This window comes from Sinocyclocheilus grahami, unplaced genomic scaffold (genome assembly GCF_001515645.1).
Source record: "Sinocyclocheilus grahami isolate Dianchi unplaced genomic scaffold, SAMN03320097.WGS_v1.1 scaffold36.1, whole genome shotgun sequence".
NCBI lineage: Eukaryota > Metazoa > Chordata > Actinopteri > Cypriniformes > Cyprinidae > Sinocyclocheilus > Sinocyclocheilus grahami.
This window is the reverse complement of record NW_015505215.1, coordinates 64,565-89,470: the sequence shown is the minus strand read 5'-3', so window position 1 is coordinate 89,470 and position 24,906 is coordinate 64,565. Positions and strand designations below refer to the sequence as shown.

At 36.1% G+C, this 24,906-nt stretch overlaps 1 protein-coding gene and 1 pseudogene across 2 annotated transcripts in view; one reads left to right on the top strand and one right to left on the bottom strand.

Annotated features, from left to right (window-relative positions):
• The window catches only part of LOC107581528 (DEP domain-containing mTOR-interacting protein-like), a 31,060-nt gene extending 12,977 nt beyond the window's left edge, over positions 1-18,083 (bottom strand). Inside the window, exons 1-6 of one of the 2 annotated variants that reach the window (XM_016267104.1) lie at positions 17,686-18,083; positions 17,245-17,344; positions 12,256-12,434; positions 11,412-11,535; positions 7,481-7,659; positions 1,513-1,695 (exon numbers count right to left, since the gene is read on the bottom strand). In XM_016267104.1, the coding sequence (XP_016122590.1) occupies positions 1,513-1,695; positions 7,481-7,659; positions 11,412-11,535; positions 12,256-12,434; positions 17,245-17,330 (751 nt within the window). In that variant the 5' untranslated portion in view covers positions 17,331-17,344; positions 17,686-18,083. Of the gene's footprint in view, positions 1-1,512; positions 1,696-7,480; positions 7,660-11,411; positions 11,536-12,255; positions 12,435-17,244; positions 17,497-17,685 lie in introns of those variants that run through there. The other variant, XM_016267103.1, reaches the window with a different exon arrangement.
• Positions 18,084-19,112: 1,029 nt separating this feature from the next.
• The window catches only part of LOC107581652 (sister chromatid cohesion protein DCC1-like), an 11,086-nt pseudogene continuing 5,292 nt past the window's right edge, over positions 19,113-24,906 (top strand).

The following is a 24,906-nucleotide window of genomic DNA, read 5'->3' as shown; positions in this document are numbered from 1 at the left end:
ACGGCTCCGGGGGGTGAACAAAGGCCTTCTGTAGCGAATCGATGCGTTTTTGTAAGAAAAATATCCATATTCAAAACGTAATAATCACTTTAATGTAGCTTGCGCCAACAGTCCTACACGGAAGCAGCTAAGTATTTACATATGTAATATTACATAAATATTTACATATTTACGAGGCAAAAAACGCATCGATTCGCTACAGGAGGCCTTTGTTCCCCCCTCTGGAGCCGTGTGAGACGGGGGTTTTTTATGGATGGGCGCTTTTTATTTAACTTCTTTTGGACTGATGCATGCAACACCCGCTGAGTGGCATTAAACAGCTTGAAAGATCAAAGACAATTTTTAATATAACTCCCACTGGATTCGTCTGAAAGAAGAAAGTCATATACACCTAGGATGACTTGAGGGTGAGTAATTTTTAATTTTTGTGGGCTAATTTTCATTTTTGGGTGAACTAACCCTTTAACTCCCTCAACAAGTCTGAAAAAATCTGTGGAGATCAGAAAATACAACCTTCCCTATTTGAACACATTTAATACTTTGAGTACAAAAACTCTGTGAACCCTCACCTGAAAGCTCTAGTAAGCACACATAAGCATTCACAGGCTGTGAGAACAACTAAAAATAAAACTGTCAATCAAAATGGTGGATTGAGGACTAGTAAAAGCTTTTCGTAGTGTTCATTTAATGCTGTACTCGTCTGTCACAATAATACAATGTCTTTGAAAATATTAATTTAGGGACTTTTTTTTTCATTGTGATTTATTTGTGCATACGCTTGATTATAATGTAATGCATTTGATTATTTGAAATCATAAAAATGTATTACATATTTTATTAAATATTATTATTTTTTTAATTCAATATAAAAAAATTATAAATTGATATTCAGTGCCGTACTTGCCGGTCACAGTAATGTAATATATTTGAATAATCTTCATTTATGGGCTTTTTTGTCATCATATATTAATGTATGCAATTCACTGGATTGATTTGCTTATATGCTTGCACATAATGTAATACATCTGATTATTAAAATATTTGAGAATGTATTACATGTTATTACATATTAAATATTATTAAACATTATTGAAAATTATTGTATTATTTATATTACAAATTATTAAAAAATAACAATAATCTATTGACACTAGTGAGTCTCCTTTCAACTTATTAGATGTTTGTACACAAATATGGCACTTCAAACTATGTTCAAAGCAATGTTTTCCAGATGATGCACTTCTTCACATGTGAGCTCACGGTGTGTCCTTTCAGTAACTTCCTTACTACATTGAAATTGATTTTGGTTGTCCTTCATTATCTACACGTGCAGCGCATCAACAACAAATTAAAAATGCATGAGACCACATCCAGAAGTTCATTGTCTACCTGCCACTATAAATGACCACAGCTGTGTCCACTAAATCTAAAAATCAATATCACAAACTACTGGGTGTAATGAACACCGTTGTGCATGCATTCTGCAAATTTCCTTTATGATCGTGGACTAACCTGAAAGGAAGCTGGTGTTTCCCCCCTCAGAGCCCTGTTTGCGCAGACAGAAAGGGCTGTCATGGTTCTCCGGTATGCTGCGACAACGCTCGTTCAAAAGCTCTATCAGTCGCCGCCGCCGCCGGAAATTCATCCTGAATTGGTAAAGCAGTCCGCCATCCACAAAATGGTGCTTGTTAGAAACTAGGGAGAAAAAATGAGAAATGCATAAAGAGAAGAGGTCATATGTCAGTTTACTGGGATTGAAGACGTGATCTGTCAAGCCACAATGGTCTAAAATCTAGAAGTGAAAGGCAAAAAAATACAAAAGTCAACACAATATTAATATTTTGGATTTTAACTTTAAGGCTTTTTTTAATTGAAGTAAAACATTTATTTACTATTAATTTCATTAATTGGGCAGAAGTGGCAAAATAGCAGAAAAAGCTGAAGTCTCTTCTTATTTAATCTTTTTGTGCTAGAAGCAGGAAAACCAGTCTAACCAGGTCTAAGTATGTGAGACTGTGTGTGTTTGTGTAAGAGGTGCACATCCCATCTTAGAATCCCATCCCATAATCCTATGCAGGAGTATAATAGAGCAATTCTAAACTCCCTTCTTGCATAATATCTCATGAGTCATCATGTTTCAAACTCAGCATTTAGTTTCACATGACAGCTTTAACTTTCTACTGTGTTCTGCCATGTCAATATTTCAAAGACAAAGAGTAGGAAAAATTCAACATGACATTCCACCTTTCACCAATTTAAAATAAAATAAAATATTGAGTAACTATGCTATCAATACACAAATAAAATATTGAGATTTCTAAAACACTAGAAAAAAAGATTTAAACCAAGAAAAATCAAACGGTTATGCTATGGGCAATCAAGTACAGTGGATGCATATGATTTGTGGTGCAGAGGAATGCAGATGAATGTGTGTGGGAGAGAGAGAGCGGAGCTAGATGAGCTAAACACTACCTCATTGTCTGACTATCACTACATGGCTAGTCTTGCAGAACAAGTGATTTGCCTTTATGCAAAAATTCTGGTCCATTTTCCAGCTTACTCGTGTAAAGTGGCCACAGTTTTCTATTTTATAGCACATTATAGAGACATAAAAGCACAGAAAAATATAAAATTTAAAATGACATTACATATAAATTCACAAATAAATATCAAAAGGCAAAATAAGAATGACATACATATGCACTACTGTTCAAGAGTTTAGGATCAGTAAGATTTTGACTGATTTTTGAAGTCTCATGCTCATCAAGGCTGCATTTATTTGTACTATTGTAATAATATTATGAAATATCACATAATATTGTGAAATATTATGATTTTCTATTTTAATATCCCTTAAATATAATTTATTCCAGTGGTGGTGAAGCTGAATTTTTTTCAGCCATAACTCAAGTCATCAGTGTCACATTATTCCTTCAGAAATCATATCAATATGCTGATTTATTAACAATGTTGGAAACAGACGTGCTGCTTAATATTTTTTGGGGAATCTGTGATTATTTTTTCAGGATACTTTGATGAATAAAAAGTTAAAACATTACAGCATTTATTCAAAATAGAAATCTTTTCATCTAAATGACATTCAGGGGTAGGTTCACATCATATTCTTGATAGTCTATTATTGTTTTTGTTGTTGCACTGTGGGACACAAGGAACTAGGGGAAACCATTTCATTGCACTACATCAATATGTAATATGTATGTGTCAAATAAAAAACCTTCAACATCTGGTTAATCTGAAGCAGAGGAAGAACTGTTGTAAAACTGATGAAACGGGTAAAAAAAAATACTGATTTGTCTTTTAATTTAGAATTTCTATACAAATTAAATAAACATTGATTATTTGATGGACATAACTCAGCATTAAAATCTAGCTTCTTTAGCTCAAATCATGCTAAAAAAACCTTGCGTTTTCACTAATCTAAACCCTCCACTCACTGAGTCCTCCTGAACAAAACTCCCACACATACAGCTGGGCACATTCATCCCACAGGCAAAAGCAGGAAAAGCAGAGAACATGCTTTCTGGTTGGAGAGATCACTGCCATCTCCACCCTAATGGAGGGGGAATGAGTTCATATGTGTCATATGCATTTCATGCTTATTCATTGTACAACTGTACAGTGCAACTTTCACTAGCTGCAATACCTAGCTAACAAAATATATATTGTGTGTTGGAGTGGTCCAGACGCTACAACTGACAACAGATTTACACATGCTTCTCGACACAGTGCAGTGCAATTCACAATCAAGCTCAATAGTGTTGGGCGATATGCTCCTTAGTCATATCGTCAGCCTGTGACAAATCCGATACATGATATTATCATGCTAATTTATTTAAAGGGGTCATATGACGTTGCTAAAAAAGAACATTATTTTGTGTATTTGGTGTTAAAACCCATTATAAACGAGGCATTTGTTGCATCCAGTGGGGACATAATTACTGATTATAATGATTTATAATGTCTTTTTACACGTTGCGTTGCATTGCATCGCGCCGCATAAACATAAAACCATGTCTGCATTTGTGATTGGAGAAATGACAAACAACAAGCGCTATTCTACACTGCTCAAAACTCGCGTTTGAATCGTCAGTGGCAAATCCTTTAAATATGAAAACGAACTTACAGGCTGTGAGTCAGCATTATTTGTCAGCATCATAGACTGTATATGGTCAGCATGCGCGCCGAAGGGGAAACAGGGGAACTGAATTCACCGGAACCCCGGCATTGTAGGCTACTCTCCCAGGAAACAGTCCTCGTCCTCCGTAAAATGCGCTGCACATCTGAATATTTGGTTTGAACTGTTCTGGAACAGTGTTGTAAATACAACTTAACCACTGATTTTTTGATGTGTCCTCTTTTGAAAGGCCAAACAAAGTAGTTTCGTTTTCACAACGAAACACACAGCGTCTTCACGACATGGAGGCGGCGGTAACAATACTACAGCGAGCATCAAAGTTACGCCTTCTTACATTTGGGTGGCGTTATGCAAATCTTCCCACATCGTGACGTAGGTATGTGGGGGCGTGTTAGAACGAGACATTTTAGAGGGGCGGGGACGAGTCTTAACTTTGATAAAGAATATCTCTTTGGGTTTGAAACTTTAGTCTTTGCAACTTTAGGGATCTTATCTATTCATGAACAGCTTGTAACGCTCCAAAGAGAAAGGAAAACTTGAAATCGCATCATATGACCCCTTTAATTATTTACTTACTTAGATTCATAGCCGGAGAGTGAACAAACTCCAGGGTAAGGCTAAAAGCAGCCTAATGTTAGTGTGATCTATTAACTACACATTATATATTTTTAGTCAAGTAGCATATGGATGTCATGTCATAAAATATTTTTAATATGACTGAATTTGTATTTAAAAAAGAAAAAAAAAGAAATATGATAGAACAACTAAGACCTAATATTAATTAGATAATATTACTAACCTGATAAAAATAACAATCGTCTAGCAATCGTCAAAGGCATCAGCCACAGGCGATATCTCAGACTATTGTCGCTACACGATACCAGGGGCGGTTTTAGGATTTTATCCACAGGGGGGCTGAGCCCTCAGCCGTAATCGATCGCGGATGATTTCATTATTTCGGGTGGATTAAAAAAAAGTATAAGAGCATAAAAATAATAAAAGCAAAAATGTTTCTCCTAATATACTTAGGAGGCCATTTATATACCTGGGCGGCCTGCCCAGTAAAGTCTATGTGAGGGAAACATTGCAGTTATACAACTTCATGTCAGGGGGCCTCTCCGCTGACAGCTAGAGGTTGAGGGGGGCCAGAAGTGGCAAAATAGCAAGAGAGGCTGAAAACCTGCTTTTCTTTTTTCCTTTCATCTCTACCGTATCCTTTGCCCTACTGCTGTGGGCAAAAAAATTATAATAATTAGTTTTTCACTGATTTGTTGGTTTAAAACAGCAGATTTCCCAGGATGCCCTGTCATGATCTGCTTGCTGTTTTGACTGTATCCAAATGTGTCAGCTAAATGCAAGTCAGGGCACAAACCTTTGTTCAGTTATGGTGTGGTTTTTGCTTTATTTAATATCTGCACGCCTATGAACATAATATAGAAAGAGACACTGATTCAGTTATGAGGTAGTAAAGAAACAAGAATATAGAACTGTTGAACCTTGGCAAGTGTGCATTTATTTAAGCTGAGAAATAGGATTGATTGACTCTTAATTTGGCAGGTTTTGGTCTGTGCATTTCTCGCTTAAACTAAGGCTATAAATTAGTGAACAATGACTTATTTAAAATTTTTATTTTTTTAATAAAAGTAATTAAATTCGTTTAATAATACTTTGTTATATATTAAATATAAGTACAATTAAAAAATTTGCATTTATTTCTTGTTGCACACCTGAAAAAATGTATCAGTTGCCAAAAAAAAAGGAAATTAAAAATATTAAAAGGGGGTATATGCATTATATATAAATTATAAACATTTAATTACTTGAAAAGAAATCCATTGCATCTTTTTTTAAGGCTTAACTTAATTGAGTTGAAAAGTTTGTCTCAATTTAATTTAATGTAACATTTGTGTTTTTTCTGTGCAGTGGGAGAGGTCAGAGGAGGCGGCCTGTAATGCCTTTAGCAGAATAAGCAGATTTCTCAAAGTCAGCAGAATTCAGACAGGAAAGGTGCTGTCAAACAAAGACACTGTATCAGACCCAACAGGGCTCTGATTGTGCTGCTGTGCATGTGACTGTTGTGTGTGACTGAACTGAAGGGTATATAGCTCTGTTCTATGGTAACCACTATTTGTGTGTTTGGGTGTGTGTGTGTGTGTGTGCGAGTTTGTATTGGGTGTGTGTATACACACGGCTGTGTGTTACGCATGTGAATAATTTTGTGTAGATGTGTTCTAGTGTGTCACGCTGTGTTTGGCTGTTGCCTGGTCAGAGGTATGCCCATCTGTTGCTGACCATCAAAGAGTCTTTCCTCTTGTTTAGTCATGACTCCACCAATCCCCCCATATCATATTTAATAACACGAATGACGTAATACTGCACGTTTACTTCAATGCATGTATATTTTAAAGGATGACGCATGTCATGATGAGCAAATTAGACTACAATTCAATGGTCAAATAAACAGTATTGAAGGGATAGTTCACCAAAAATGAAAATTCTGTCATCATTTACTCACCCTCAAATCGTTCTAAACCTGTATGAATTTATTTCTTCTGATGAACACAAAAGAAGATATTTTGAAGAATGTGGATATCCAAACATTTATTGGTCCCCATTGACTTCCATAGCATGGAAAAAATATTATGGAATTCATGGGGAGTATAAACAGTTTGGTTACCAACATTCTTAAAAATCTGTCATAATAGAATTTAAATATTTGGGTGGATTATCCCTTTAAGTTCATGCAGCAAACCATGAACTATAATTCAGGAACAATGCCATCTAGAACAATGTCAATCTATGACTTGGTTCAGTAGGTCCATAACTTTAAAGTTATGTTTAATTTAAATGACCAAATGAAAGTTTGATTTAATGTATTTAGTTTTTTTTTTCAAGAAAGGTTTACATTTAATGTAATACAAAAAATGTCATGTAGTGTAACTATCAAGTAAAAAGTAATAACATATTTTCATCATACCTTTAATACACGTGAGTGTATCTTAATCTTTATTTAAAGAAAAAAATTAAAACGCATTTTTATATAATCAATTATGTTAATAATTAAAACAAAATTTTTATGGAATTTTCATTTTAATCTTTTATTTTTTTGTGTCATTTTTTAAATACAAATTATAATGGGTTTTTGTTGTTGTTGCATGCCAAAAATACACAATTTGAAAAAAAAAAAGTATAATTTAACAAATTTTTTTTACAAGCCGTATCGAACTTGACACACAATCATGAGGGTCTGCAGGGGTCAGACCACATGACTTTGATTAAGGTATGCGTGTATGCTGCAGGACTCTATTCTGCCCATGATCTCACCATGCTGAATGATGCCGTGCTCCAGCAGTCTGCGTCCCAACTGCTCGGCCTCCTCTCTGGTGGGCATTTCACCTTCCTGCAGGAGCCAGTCTATAAACTCTAAGGCCACCAGCGTCCGCTCATACGTCACACCCTCCTCTTCACGCGTCTGCAGCAGGGTGTTTTCAGTGTTCATCAACCTGTGGAGCGGGACAGCTTACTTATTAACATGTCAAACGCATTGCTTATATCATTAAGAGATCATTCACCACAAAACAGCAAGATTCGTGAAGAGATTTTCACATTTCACCAAAAACAAGGTCAAACTTCATTGGTGCTGCTAAATACGACAGCAAAAGAAGAGCAACAGAAGCTTCAAGAAATGCAACATTCTCCGCCATTCAAAGGCAGGTGCTGACGGGTCAAAACCAAATGCTTTCATGCGTGCCACTGACAAAGACACGCTGTTTAGCTGTCAGCACATTACCATAGCAAAATAAAGATTGCTATAAGAGATACAAGTCTTCAGAGAAAATGTGAGGAAAGCTGAGGAAAATAAAACTCTCGCTGACTCTTCCACAATTTCAGAACTGAATATTTATAATAGAAGCATATGCACAGTAGATATTAGAATTGCAGGCCATTCGGGTCAAGAAAAAGAGTATGATACATCTGAAACAGCTTGAGCAAACAACCCAATGAGCCAAACAAGGGCACAAATGACTATCAGTCAACATACTGTGCCAGCAATATGAGCCTCTGTATTAAATGTTTGCCCTGTACATATTGAGACTATTCTTGCGCAAACTGTGATTTCAAACTGCTTGCAGTTGATCAACCATATATTAATGACTGACTTTTGCAAGAAAACAAATGTGACATTGACCTAGTTTAAAGCCCCTTTCCGTTTTTTGATCATCATTCTTTTATATCTAGATTTTCTGTTAGCAGGTCACCATTTTAACCATATCCTGAATGCTCCACCAACACTGAAAGCCACAGATCTGGTTGCATAGTACGCGTGTGATGCAACGCTTCTCTCTCTAAATATCACTTAGTGCTGCAGTCTTGTCAAATCATGAGAAATCATGTCAGTGCTCAAAAATAAGGGGTGGCTTGATGGCCCGGTCCCAGGGTAAGAGAGTTTTGGCTCAGCTGATGGAACTTTAATTTGCCTCATTAGGCAAGATAATGTTTTGAACACGGTTGCTTTGCAAAATCTGTTGAATACAGCTGATGTACCCCATCATTCAAAAGTTTGGGGTCGGTAAGATTTGAAAAAAAGTTGATTCAATTAGTAATGAAACACTGCTGTGTTGCCTGGAGACACACAACAGTTCTGCTGTGGCTTTGATTGGGAACTATTTTCATCAGCGAGATTGAGCAAAACCAGTCAATATTTTGTCTAAAATGTAAAAAAAAAAATTATTGAACTTCTATAGTATAAAATCAATGTCACATTGCAATAGTGTTGATATTCGGGGAAACATCTTGGTCGTGTAATGTTGCTTACCTCAATCATATATTATAAATATCTTTTTTTTTTACCTCAGTATGCATCTATAACTTTCAGTGTGTGCTGTTGTGCTCATTGTTTTTTTATTTCCTTATTTTCTTTATCATATATTACATTAAACATATGTTCAAAACTAATATAAGAAGAATTTTTTTTATATATATATATAATAACAATTTTAAAGAAATATAAATAAATGATTATTATTATTGTTGTTATTATTATTTATTTAATCAAAGTAAGTTGCTGAAAGACAACAAGTATATTGTTTTGGGGGTAGAGCCAAGTAAAATATTGCCTGGGCAAGCTCAAATCTGAACTGATGATTAAAGTGGAAGTGGAAGTGAAAAAATCTTTATAGTTTAACGGTGGATGTGATATTCAGTTCCCTCAAGCACTATTAACCCTTCTATAAAAATAGTAAATACAGACATTTTTTGTTTTTCTGCATGCATTTCTACAGTAGTGGAATTCTAGGTGGACGTCTAGAAGTAAAGGGATCCAGATGCTACTATATGTTTTCAACATCTACTACAACAAAAGACCTCCATTAGGACAAAAGGGAACAATCTGAATAAACATCGAAGCAGGAAGTTCTTGGAGCTATTTAAGGGGCCATACGCCTCTTTTTACATTTGGCTTTAGTAACCCAAGCCCACAGTATAGATATACTGAGAACACTGGCAAACAATCCTTTTCAAAATCTCCACGACACCAGGAAGGCATCAAAAATACCAAGGTAGTTGACAAAGGCTAATCACGGTTGCTTAGAAATGGATCGCAAAACATTCCTGGCCATTTTCATATGTAGGTCTCTTAACCCATAATCAAACAGAATACTCCATATACAGTACTCCCAAAAACATTTTATATTTATACTCCATCAGCAGACTGAGCTCTTCAGCAATAATGAGAAGGGAACCAAATAAGCTTCCCTAAGAGCAAAGTCTGCAAATACTAACCACAAGCACAAATGTGTCCCTGGTGATTACATAAAAGCACACTGGTGGTTTGTGTGACAGATGTCTCCCGCTGGACTTCATCTTCCTGTTATGCAAGAGCAGGACGGCCCGCAGAGGAACGTCTACAGTGCAGCAGGACAGAGAGACAACATGCTGCTACCTCGACCTTATTCTGGTCATAAATGCAGAGCAAACACGAGCTGCTATTGCAAGATGGGTAAACCATTCATGGCTCAGATTAACCTTGCTTCAACTAATTCAGTATTTCACAACCAAAATACAACCAAAAAGTACTTGCCTTATATTTGATCCATTGTAAAGCTAAATTAAGACCTGAAACTGAACTGAAGTTATGAACTGATATTATAATCATCTTTCAAAGAGACCTTCAATAGTGATTAAACAGAAGTAATTTTACATGCTTAAAAAATATTAATACAATAATAATAATTTTAAAGTGTAATGACATTTAAAAACAAAACGTCAGGACCCCCTTGACCAGTTTTATAAAAATCTAAGTAACATTTTACAAACCTCTTTATTGAATAATTAATCATTACATAAATATGTTAATAACTAATGACTAAATTACTTTTGAAATTAATTTAATTTAGAAATTACTAGGTCACTTATGTATTTGCTACTTTCTTATATAATTGTAATTAAAACAAATAACTGTTTAACTGTCGAGTCATGTACAACAGTGGATAACAGTACACTGTAAAAAATAATTATTTGAGGATGTAAATAAGATTATTGGAGTATGTGTTACAAGAAAATACAATTTCAGTTTTTCTACATCAAAACATCATGTTTAATTCAATGTGTTACTTACCATTTTTTTTGTAACTATTTGTGAAATTTACTTGCAATTTCTGAGTGAAAACTTTTTTACCACCAGTTTTATTCAGTGTACACAACATGCTAAAATTTTTTGTTTTTTTTTAAATACCGATGTCAAGACAGGACAAGTTCAAGACAAAAACAAGACTGGAAAACTAATAAAATAAAATGAATATGAAATCAACTTTTTTTTTTTAAAAGTTCACTAACAGTAAGCCAAAAGGAAGAATTTTCTCTCTTTAGAGTGTGGTTTTGTGCTGAGATACATCAGCAAAGCAACAACTTGCAGGTAAAGCAGCTACTTCTAAATGTAACCAGCTGGAACACAGCATGCTCAATCTGCTTGAAATCTGTTTCTATGGATACTGTTCATTTACCGGACAGACTCCAAATGTTCAAAATCAATATGTACAGACCTGTGTCGCACATGAACAACAACACAATCACATCCTAGAGAGGAAGAGTAGAAACTACCTTGCTTGGTCTTTAACAACCTCTACCTCAATAATGAATATGGAGAAGAGGAAAACATGATAATGTTAATGCTTAACAAATGGACATCAAATAAAACAGTAAACTATTAATAAACCAATAATCTCTCAGAATTTTAATGATGTATGAAAGCGCTTACTTCTCATATATCCGTTGGCCTCTCATAAAAACTTTGGCTTCGCTGTCCAATGGAAAGGTTCCGTCGTCCTTCCTGAAACGGTAGAACAGCTTCATATCTTTGAACTCCTTGTGCTCATCACAAACTGTGAGGACAAACAGATTCAAAACAGGTTTGTTGTAAAAGTGAACAATACACAGGAAGACACTGCTACAAGCAATGGTTTAAAGATCAAACTGGTTTCATCGACAGTGTAACAGAGATCATGGTTTGTCATACCTTTGCACATAAAATATTAAAGGGAACATTAACCCAAAAATGAAAATTCTGTTGTCATTTATCTTTGCTGCTCTTTTCCATATAATGAAAGTGAATGGGGACTTGGCCTCTATAGGCTCCAAAATGGAAAAAAAATTCACCCAAAAAATATCATAAAAGCAGTCAATATGACTTTGATACTGTGATACTGTCTGAAATTTAGGCTGTTATTCATTGACCTTCCCCCTTCAACGAAGCTCAAAAATGGAAAAAAAATTGTACAGTGAAGCCAATTGATGTGAGTCTGTTCATCAACATACTGTAGCTATTGAATGGCTTCAGAACACTTGTAATACAGAGCACAATTCTAATGAACCACTTTTATGATACGTTTATGGAGATTTTTAGATTTTTTTTTGGAGCTTGACAGCCTCAGTCCCCATTCACATTCATTATATGGAAAACAGTGGTCAGGATAATCTTCATACAGGTTTGGAATGACATGAGGAAATGATGACAGAATGTTCAATTTTGGGTGAACAATTCCTTTAATATAGTGGAATACAAATATAGGAATTCAAGTACAGTATGTGGTGGACAAACCCACCATGGTGAAGGATGCTCTGGTCAAGAAGTTTCTGCATGATCTTGATGGCAGTATCTCTGTCAGATGCTTCTTTGTGCTCAATTAGCCAATCAATGATCTCCTTGGCCACAAAGCAGTTTGGGTAGGTGCGGAGATGATGCCTCCTGTCTTTGATCACCTTAGCCTCATGGAGCCGTAGGCTGGAAAACAGAAAATAAATCAGATCAACAGCCATCTTTCCACCTTTTTGGTGTGAATTCTCCATTCAGCAACCAGCATGAAATAACCAGCAATACAAAACCTGTAACTTCACAACACACTTTTTAAAACGGATATCCATACCTACATTTACACAGGCAGCTATATCATTCCTAGGTCAATCCATGAAGATTCAGCCTAAAATTACTTAAAAAGATTTGTCTTAAAAAGTAGAACAGATACGAAAACAGACAAATGGCATAGAATGAGACAATTACAACATGGAGATTCATATTCCAGTCACCTAATGTGTAATGTGTTTAGACTAGCCTTGAGTTTTGTCAAAATTCAGGTTCCAACATGTGGCTTTTGTCTATTATGTCTTGGGTCCATATCATAATTGGATTGGATTTGTCTAATTGTATTCACCATTATGTCATTTGATCTTATGCAATAGTTTTACTGCAGCTTTCACTTAATCCTCTGTATTAGATTAAGGAATTTATGATGACCGGGCCAAACCTTGGTTATTTTCATTTCTTTTTTTCACCCAAAAATGATTTTTTTTTTCACCCTCATGTCATTTAAAACCAAGCATTTCTTTCTTCTTTATTCTACAATTGAAGTCAAAGGAGTCTGGAATGTTTTCAACACCACTGACTTTGGAACAACATGAGGATGAGTAAATAATGACATAACTTCCATTTGTGGTGAACTGTCCCTTTAAGAGCTGTAAAAACACATACTTTAATTCGTTCATAACCACAAGAACAGAAACTACAGTAAACCATAAAAAGTACTCAAAGTTTGCTGGCAAAGGTTACGCACCCCATAACTGTGTCCATCATATCTTGTCTTAACACTGATAGCTACATATTCTCAATTATATTATCAGCAACAAGCAGTCGTACAGCAGTTGACACAACGGCATGGGGCTGACAAGTGACTGAACAAAGACTCACATGTCTGTAGCAGTGTGCAGCCAGTAGTTCACACCATTAAAGTGCACTTTGGCACTTTTTGACACCAAACAACAGAGCAATGGGAGACGTGTGGTACAACATTACCAAATAATAGCCTGAGTGAAACGTCAGCTACACCTGGTGTATTCCAGTGGCATGTGGGTGACGTGTAAAATGAGGAAGCAAATTAATGTTTATGTGGATTGCAGTCATATGGAACTAATGGACTAATTGGCTCGAATTAATGATCATTTCATGTTTTGTATCCAGTCATATCAAGTCATATCCAGTTAATTTGATTGGGATGCAGCGTCATTACCGTGAATGAAAATGAAAATGAAAAACAAAAACGAAAACTAAAATAAAAATAAAGACTAACATAACTTGGAATCTAAATGGAATCTAAACTAAAATACATTTTAATGATTACAATGCTAACTAAAATAAAACAATAATGGTCCCAAATTCATTTTAGTTTTTGACACATGATATACTATTAAACTTGAAAACTTTAAAGGGGTCATATGAAGCGATTTCAATTTTTCCTTTCTCTTTGGAGTGTTACAAGCTCTTGGTGCATAAAGAAGATCTGTAAAGTTGCAAAGACTAAAGTCTCAAATCCAAAGAGATATTCTTTATAAAAGTTCAGAGTCAGCCACACCTACCTAAAACGGCTCGTTCTAACACGCCTCCACATATCTACCTCACTATGTGGGAAGATTTGCATAATGCCGCCCAAATGTTCACGCAAAGAAAGAAGACGTAACTTTTATTCTCACTGTAGTTTTGATGATGCTGCAGCCATGTCCTGAAGACGATGTGTGCTTCGTTGTGAAAGCGAAACTACTTTGTTCTTCATTTCTCTGATCACAAATGCAGACAGAGTTTTATGTTTACGCGGCGCGATGCAATGCAACGCAACGCGTAAAAAGACAGTATAAGTCATTATAATCAGTAATTATGTCCCCACTGGATGCAACAAATGCCTCGTTTGTATTGGGTTTTAATGTTTTTGTCTCGTCGCTCCGGCCGGACACGGCATCAACAGTATGTGAGGGGCGTAACATTTCCGTCTCACAACGCACTGGATAGCTGGCCAATCACAGCACACCTCGCTTTTTCAGACTGATGAGCTTTGTAAAAATCGACGCGTTTCAAAAAGGCGGGGCATAGAGGAGAACAATAATGTACAGTATGTGGAAAAGAATGTGTTTTTTTTACTTTAAAGCGCATAAACACATTTCATTACACCAAATACACAAAATAATGTTCTTTTTAGCAGCATCATATGACCCCTTTAAGGCCCGTTCACACTAAGGACGATAACTATAGAATAAAGATATAGTTTTAAAAATCGTTCTAATTGTAAAAGAATAGTAGAGTCCACAGCATGACTATAACCATAATGACACAGAGGAACGATATTGTTGAAATCACTTTCACATTGTTTGTTTTCCCGCTAATGAACTATAAAAACACTGACAGCCAATTAGAATCTATCCTGCTTTAAAGACCTCGATCATTTAAAGTGGCAGATGACAAAAGTGCATCATGCACTTATAATAAACAGAACAATACTGTGTGTTGGTGTGGACACTGATACAGTTATTGCTATAGTTATCGTCATATATATCATTTTTAACGTAAAAGGGCCTTTACACCCCGCCTGCATTAAGAATGAAAATGCCATAACAACACAGGACTGTTGAGAAATTGAAAGCTGATGAACATTTTTAAATTATACCATTACATTTATTTTAAATTAATTGAAAATAAATGTGCAATTAGCAATTTTATATTACAGTAGTATTTTGGTAGCCCTAAAATACTAAAACGGAATACTAAATAAACTGAAACTAGAAAACTCAATCAAACTAAAACAAACAGCGATACAGGGAAAACTAATGAAAACTAAGCTAAAGTGAAAATAAAATAAAAATGACCTTAAAAATGTCAAACTACAATAATAACTGCGTATAGACGTGACCAAAGGGAGTGATAAACTTTATACGCTGTTGGAAAATGTTACTCCACAAAAAAAATGAGTGTTCTACTTACTATTTTATCTTAAAGTTCATTATCTTTCTCTTTTTTTATACTTCTGATTATTTTGTCCATCAATATTTTTGAGGAGGTACTGCATCTCCAGATGAAAACCCCTAGTGTATTCTTCTCATTTAAACCTGTCCGCAAACTGAACTTAATGCAGTTTTGTCTACCAACAACAAACCTAGATAGGGTAGAGCTAACCTGACGGCCCGATACCAGAATCAAGCATGCCTGAGCTGGGACCGGGTAAAATGTGGGCCTGCTGTCACTGCCTGATTACTGATTATACAAACCTGAGTCAGCTGTACATAGCAAAGTGATACCAGCAATCGGCAGATAAAACTGGTTCACTGTGACCTAGGATAACAGAACCAGTCCTATGATTCTGATATTCCCACACAACTAGGAAATAAAATCTCTCTCACCCACAAAATGATGTCTTAACCTCCAGGGGGTCTGTTAGAGGCCCTTAACATTATTATTATTATACGCACCTGAAACTAAAGCACATTCAGGACATTGAATGTGAAATCCTGTGAAATAAAACAGCTTGTAGATAAGTTTTCAATAAAAACCAGTTTTCAAGTTGCTAGACATTGTAATGCTGAAAAAACTACTGTGTCGTGTACTGGGATTCAGCAATCATTAATCAGATGTATCGACTAAACACCTTTCTGCTTCATTCGCTATCACTTCACAGTTGACCGCAAACAGAGCAGCTGTCTGGAAAAGCACCAATCAGTCACATTATGCATAAAAATTAGCATTGGTTGTGATCAACTGCAAACAAAAATATTTTTTTCAGTGTTATACAAGACTCTCTCCAGCAGATTCATAGAGGTCATTCCATTAAAAGGGTGTCTTTTGTGTACCTTATGAATATATGTGTAAACCAAGACTTTAACAAAAAAAAAAAGAAAAGAAAAAAGAAAGAAAGAAACACACTTTTACTATCTCCATCCATCAATTTTCCAAACTGTCTGCCCTATGTAGGGTCACAGAGACACTCTCAGGCTGCAGGCAGCAAAATACCTTGAATACATTAATGGGATAATTAACCCAAAAACAAAAATGTTGAACACAAAAGAAGATATTTTGAAGAATGCAGGAAACCAAACAGTTGTTGGTAGCCACTGATTTTTTTTCCCCATACTATGGAAGTCAATGGCAACCGTTTGGTTACCAACATTCTTCAAAATATCTTCTTGAATTTTCATTTCTGGGTGAACCACCTGAATGACCGGATAAGTCCGCCATACGTCACAAGGAAAAAGTCTGACATTTTCACCAAAAGACTGATTTTGATTAAAGCCACCATGACAATAAAATGATTATTTTTGTATGGGATATTGCAGTGTTTTTATAAATCATTTATCTGTGCACATCAGTATGTTTACAAACAAATGTCAGAAACCTTAATCAAAAAAATTTACTTTTTTTTAAATAAATGAATAATTCACAATTTATATCTATATTATGCATTTACAAAAACTGGGTGAATTTTATTTTCACGAAATATATATATTGTGTAATGACAAATGGGTGTACCGACCGCCTATCTTTATGTGCGAAACCCACTATATTTAAATCCAAAATGTTTAATAAAGGAGTAAAGGGTACACATGACACCCTATTCTGAAATCATTATTCAATTACTCGCAGTGCCACATTTGAAGAGATCTACTGATAGCGACGCGACAAACCAGCGACGTCGCGCGCTTGCAGTTTCGTTCATTTAAATGGCAGCGTCCTGGTTTTGACGCGTCGCGTCCGTGAAATTGGGGCGTCAAGCCACACCTACCGTAACTGTTCTCCTGTAACGAGGACTTCGGCCATGCGCTCCAACTCAGCAGCCTTCTTCTGCATGGTGTTCCCGATGCCGTCCATCTCTGACAGCCAAGCTGAATATAAAATCATACACGCAAACGTGACAAATCAGCATTTGGAGGAGAAAAAGGCTGTTTGCGAAATGACCTGCCACGCACAGCGTGCTTGGGTTTGTATTGGGTGTACTGAACACGCCTCTCATATGGCAGACTGGGGCGTGATGCTTGTTATGACACCGGTAATATTTGAGGTAGACGAACTGCCCAGTTAAATGGAATGAGTGAGAACACAGCAGCATGTTATTATTAGTATTGTTATTTTACATAAGCAATATCCGAAAGATTCAAATCAGTCTGCGTAATGTAAGAACATCGAAATAAACACGCAATGATACGAAGGAGAAAGCATTGTTTACCTTATTAGTTCCGATGCAGAGACGTCAGGCTGATCTGAATTTATGTTTGCAGAGTAACAGCAGCGGTGTCACTTAAAGAGCATCACTGTTCAGCTGATCACAGGTCAAAACGACTCGAAGTAACGTTAACTCGTCGTTTTGTGTGCCATCAAGTGCCCTCAGTCATCAGTGCATCCAGTCAGTCCGTGTGTTTAAATGCACATGAACCGCAAAGCCTTGCAATAAATGACACCGAAGCTTCAAACAGCAGATTATTCCTGAAGACAGACTCGGGACGATTCGTATTCTTCATGCTATTGTGGATTGTTTACTGCTCTTCACCGAAGGCACGTTACTGCCCGTGTTGCAGGCGAGTCAACATGACCATCCTCAGTCAGTCAGAGGGGGAGTTCACCATGAGGGGCGGAGCCTAGAGTTCAGCACTTTACTGCATGCTTTACTCCCAAATACTCACTGTAAACACCCAGCAAAATGTTTCGTTCGTGAATGTAACAACATATGCTGATGATTCTTCAAAACATATGGGTTTAAACATTTTACGTTGTATTGTATGAAAGTCTTGAACATTAAAATAAATAAATATTAGATTTTTACCATTCATCCATCCTTTACTTTTGCTATTTTTCAATCGTCTTCTATTTGATTTGATTTGATTTGATTTATTTGATCTAATAAAGCACATTTCATAAACAGTGGTAATTCAGAACGCTTTGTATAGGCTATTTTAAAATGTTTAAATATTTTTTTCGATTTTAAAATTAAATATATCATACCATATCAGGTGCATAAGAACAATAAAAAGTAAAAGAAATGATTTACAATTATTTAAAATGCAAAACAAAAAAAAAAGATACATTTGTTTAGGCATTAGCATGCATTTTATAGTCCCAGACCTATATTTCAAATTCTGAAATCTAAAAACCTATAATTATTTATATATATGTATATATATATATATAAAAAAAGAATATAAATTATTGCCGTTTTAAAAATTTGAAAAGAGTGAGATAAACATAAACCATTTTAATACATGTTTATTGTGTGATTATATTTATCTATTCATTTATTTTATTATTAAAATGACAAAACAGTCCACAGCTGTGAAGTCATATGTCCACCACAACAAACAATTTTGCCCCATTAAAGTTTTTCTCAAGTAAGTGTACGTCTACCAAGGGCAACAGCGTCAATGAAGAGCATTTTTTAGAGATAAAACATGGGACATGATGTATAAAGAAAACACAAAACGCCTCTTTTGGACATGATACTGTATGGAGTTAGTGTTCAATGGCTCTGCACATTTTTGTGAGCATCAAAAAACCCGAAAAGAACGCGGCCAGTAAATGACATCGTGTCATGGAGCGCCATCTAGTGGACAAGTGACGGTGACACACTTTCATTGGCTCTTTCTGCTGTCAATCAACCTTGCGGGAAAGTTGAGCGCTGACAACGGCACAAGCCTTTCTGTTGAGTCGACTTGGATAAAACAAATTCTTACAGCATGAGGACATTAAAAGAGGTTCAAGCCACGCTACAAATCGCTAAAGTACAAGAAGAAGACCTGCAGCCCGTCACTTACTGTCTTTCTTTCGGAGGCAATGTATCGTCGGGCGATTACTGTCTCATGGAACTGGATGAAACACTTTGTAAACACATTGAAGCAGGCAAGAAGTAAGTTAGCTATTATTACTTCCTTTTTAGCTGAAATAGCAACTTACTATCTCAGTATTATTTAGCCAGAAATTAATTTCAAAAACGTTTGAGTAAAATTTAGTATTGCATGCTGTTGTGGAATCATGCATCTGTCGTGATGTCTGGATTTCTCATTAGTCTAATAATCAGAGATGATAAAGACGAGCGTGCAGTTCTATGCAGTGAAGAAAAGACGCACGACCTGCTGCTGTTTGTCCAGGGATGTAACACTCCAGATCAGCTGCCTGACATCTCCGCATCTGCTCAACTCATGCATGCACAGGTGACTGGAGAAGGCTTTCCTGAAGATGTGATTTTATCCTCTGTTGATGTGATTTTATCCTCTGTTGATGTGATTTTGTCTTCTAATAACTTTTTGATTTCTCAGATTTGGGGGGTTTCTAATTGTTACTGGGAGCTGAGAAGGCAGAGACCAATGTTAAAGAAGTTGAAGAAACTTCTCATGGAGAATCCATATGATGGGCCAGCAGTGGGTATGCAGGAGGAGGCGCCAGGACTGAAGGTATGCCACTGCTGTTTAGAAGTAGTTAGCAGTTATTAACCTGTACTCAAAATATGTTCGATTTAGGCGTGTTGGGGTCTACATTTCCTTCATTATTGAATTACCAACACATTAACAGTGCTTGTGCTTTTAAAAGCTTTGTCCAGAAGTGGCATCAAATGTTTTTGTTTTTATTTCATTTTTTAGTACACTATGGAGGACCTCCTTGAGAGAATACAAGCAAGAAGAAATCGAGGCACATCTTCAAAATGTCCATGCTTGTGAAATTGACGGTGAGCTAATCAGATCTGTCTGCTTTAAACATGTAAAAAATTAAATATTTGGAAAAGAGACCCCTAAAACCATAAGATATGTATTGGATATGAACATATTTGGGAGAATTTGTGGACACAGTAAATTATTTAGGTTTGTGGGGGGATTCTCAGAATTTGGGCAGACGGCCCGCATGTTGTTGCTGGTTATTATTATTATTTAATGTACTTATCCTAAGTCATTATTTGATAATAAAATAATTTTTACATTTTAAAGCTCTTGTTGTGCATCTTATCCTATAGACCAGCGGTGGCGAACTCCGGTCCTGGAGAGCCGCAGCCCTGCAGAGTTCAGCTCTAACCCTAATTAAAACTCACCTGCCTGTAGCTTCCTAATAACCGTTAAGACCTTGATTAGCTTGTTCAGGTGTGTTTGATTAGGGTTGAAGCAAAACTCTGCAGGGCTGCGGCTCGCCAGGACCGACGTTCGCCACCCCTGCTATAGACCAGGGATCCTCAAATCTGGCCCACGAGATCCACTTTCCTGCAGAGTTTAGCTCTAACCCTAATCAAACACACCTGAGCAAGCTAATCAATGTCTTCAGGATCATTAGAAAATCACAGGCAGCTGAGTTTGATCAGGGTTGGTGCTAAACTCTGCAGCGCATTGGACCTCCAGGGTAAGATTTGAGGAACCCTGCTATAGACCAGTGGTTCCCAACCCTGGTCCTGGAGGCACCCCAACACTGCACGTTTTGCATGTCTCCTTAATCAAACACACCTGATTCAGGTCATCAGCTCATTAGTAGAGACTCCAAGATTTGAAATTGGTGTGTCAGAGAAAAGAGACATGCAAAATGTGCAGTGTTGAGGTACCTCCAGGACCAGGGTTGGGAACCACTGCTATAGACCAAATAAGCTTAAAAAGTGTAGAAATCAAAAAGAGTAATTTCATTAATCCTTATTATTTTGTTTGTTTATATATATATTATAATTACATTGATTTGATGTACAATGTTCCATTAATACAAATAGTTGGTTAAAAATCATCAGCTCATTAGTAGAGACTCCAAGATTTGAAATTGGTGTGTCAGAGAAAAGAGACATGCAAAATGTGCAGTGTTGAGGTACCTCCAGGACCAGGGTTGGGAACCACTGCTATAGACCAAATAAGCTTAAAAAGTGTAGAAATCAAAAAGAGTTTATTTCATTCATCCTTATTATTTTGTTTGTTTATATATATATATTATAATTACATTGATTTGATGTACAATGTTCCATTAATACAAATAGTTGGTTAAAAAATATATATATATGTACTTTACTTTATAGATTCTGTTGGAATCAGACAGCTTTACTAAAGAATTAGTGTCAAGTAGTTTCTTAATTTTCAATTTTGTGGTATAACAACTTAATTAGCAAATGTTTCAATATATTTCCCATTAGAAGAATAATATTAATAAGTGGGGCATCTCCCTCTCTTATGAGGGTAATGTCTTCACTATCGGTGAAGTGAGTTGTTAAACGCAGACCTGTGTTTGTAGGATTTTGGAAGATCCTGGATTTTGATTATGAGATGACGCTCCTGGGTCATGTGACCCAGCTGGTGGACTCAGAGTCTTGGTCTTTCAGCAAAGTTCCTCTCAGTGTCTGTCTGGAAGAGCTGGGATCCCTTGAGCCAAAGTGAGTTATGATGAAAGATTAGAAAATTATGAAAAACAGTAGATCATCCAAAAGGCTATTTTTGCATTCTCCATTTTACTTGTTCTCTGATCAGAGCCATGATAGAACACTGTCTGAACTGTTATGGAAGAGACTACAGTATTGAAGGTTAGTTTTTTTTATACTCGCTGTTCATTATGAATTTGACGGATAAAGGACCCTTTATCTTTTCTTTTCACATTTCTTTTAGATGGTCAGGTGATGTACGCACTGGATGAGGACAAAGTATGTAGGGCCACAGCTCAGCTGCTCCTGCAAAATGCTGTGAAGTTCAACCTGTCAGAGTTCCAGGAGGTTTGGCAGCAGAGTGTTCCTGAGGGAATGAGTGCTAGACTGGATCAGCTCCGGGTGAGGACCCCAGCTTATACACACAGAGCAGTAACTACATTAGTCGGACACTTGCACGTGGTCTAACAGCTGCATCATGCTAAACATCAGAATCCAAATGAGATTTATTTCCAAGTATGTTTACACTCCCAAAGAATTTGTCTTGGTGACACAAGCCGTTTCCAGTGCATGCATACATTGTATGTACAATTGTAATAAAACAAATAAAAAGAACATGGGTATGTTTATTATTATGTTAATTAATATGGGATATTTCATGTGTAAATATCCATGTTTTGTGTCATTCTGGGTTTAGCTCTGTTAGATCGAAGCACTAAACCAGAGACCATCTCACTGCTGCGGGTAGAAGATCTCCATGAGGACACACTGGAGCGATTCAACAGCCTCTTCAGCCTGAAAGAAAAATGGACGCAAGATGATATCGAACCCTACATACAGTATGTATATTGATATTCAGACTCTTTGAATCTATATTTCTTTACAAACAATAAAATGCAGTGTAGGGCTGCAACTAGCAATTAATTTGATAATCGTTTAATCTGTCGACTATTTCTTTGTTTAATTGGTTAAAAATCCAAATATTATTCATTTTTAAAATGTAATAATTAGGTAATAGAAATATTGTAACTGTGCAATTTGAAGGCTATGAATACAAATATTGTGACTATATCTATGTAGGGTTAAATATAACCATGACATTCTAAAACAAAAAACAACTACTTGCTTACCATTTTAAAGGGATAGTTCACACAAAAATGAAAATTCTGTCATTATTTACTCACCCTCATGTAGTTTCAAACCCGTAAGACCTCCGTTCATCTTCGGAACACAAATTAAGATATTTTAGAAGGAATCTGAGAGCTCTCTGATCCTCCCATAGACAGCAAGGGTCCTTACACACTCAAGATCTAGAAATATAGCAAGGAGATCGACATCAGGGGTTCAACCGTGATTTTACGAAGCTATGAGAATACTTTTTGAGCGCAAAATAAAAAACTACTTTATTCAACGATTCGTCTCCTCCGCGTCACCCTAGCGCCATTTTGGAGAGTATCCACTGAACGTAAATTGCGTATGCTGTTTTGTATCAGCTGTTTTCTTTCGTGCACAAAAAGTATTCTCGTAGCTTTGTAAAATTACGGTTGAACCCCTGATGTCACATGGATTATTTTACCGATCTCCTTGCTATGTTTCTGGGCCTTGATCGTGTAACAGGGTGTCCGTGGGTCCTTAAATAGTCTTAAATAATGCTGAAATATCTTTTTCAGTCTGACGGACCTAATGACTGTTTACAATCATTGGACAGACCGAAGATCATCAGACAGAATTGCAGTAGTGGAATACAGGTTGAACTACCTTCTAGGTTTATATAATGTTCTCAATAATAATAATATAGGTCAAGCTACAGCTAGCTGACCAGCCTTCTAGCTAGTTTAAAATGTTTTATTTTTGTTTTGTGTTTTGCTTACCCGACTGGACAAATAGCCTGACTAAAATTTAAGTGACAAAAAAAATAACCAGCGAAGCATCGAAACGCGATAATGATTCATCTGGTTTTATTACATTCAGCGTAAACAGTAAGGATGTAACGATTCACTCAACTCACGATTCGATTCACGATTTTGATTTTACGATTCGATTCACGATTATTATAATTTTTTTTAACAAAATGAGATTTAAGACAAATTATAAATTAAATGTGTCCTTTTATTATTGCTTGGACAAAATGCTGCACATTTCTTTGTGAAATTGAAATTTAATACTGTAATAATATACTAATATAGCACTTGCATATTGTTGCTCTTTTGTTAGTTTTGATTGCTTCTATTGTCCTCATTTGTAAATCGCTTTGGATAAAAGCGTCTGCTAAATTACAAAATTTTAATATAATGTAAATGTAAATAACAAAACTAAATTGAAACAGCGCTGAACTTATGAACTTTAATATGCATTATACAGAGGCAAGATGAAAAGAAAAAATACCATCTAAACTTTTCTAAAGACAGTAAGTTCCCCTCAGACATACATTCATATAAACTCCTACACCTAAATGAATAGCGATTTGTTTAGCATCTCAACCGATTTGAATCGTCACATATTTGAATCGATTTTCAACCGGCTCGCTGTTAATCATTACATCCCTAGTAAACAGTGATTGATACTTGATAGTGTGGGCTATTTCTGTTATCAAGGTCGCGCTGTTGAGGCTTTGTGGCTTTGTGTTGTGGCTTTCTCTTTGTGAGAACAAATGAGCGTAACAGCACACAGAAAGAAACTTAGAAGAAACACACTGAGGTAAAAATTCTAAATGTTTAGTTTATTCATAACATAATATAGTTACGTATCACCTTGACAAGGGAGCTATTTTGCTGAATATTTTCATGATTGCAAATGTCACATTGATTTTATTTCAATAAACAAGTAAAGTAGTCTGGTAGTTATTAGGTTACTTACATTTTAGACACAATGTTTACTGTTTTTGTTCTATTTCTACAACGAAAATAGTTCCAAACAAAGATCACAGAAGAAGTATTAAACATTCTCCAAGCAACACTCAGCGGTGTTTTGTTACTGAATGATTCAGCGTTTTGAACGAATCGGTTGAATGACTCACTCATTAAGTGACTTACCGCCACCTACTGGTGGTTTAGTATGTTTAAAAGTATGCAACCCCCCCCCCCCCCC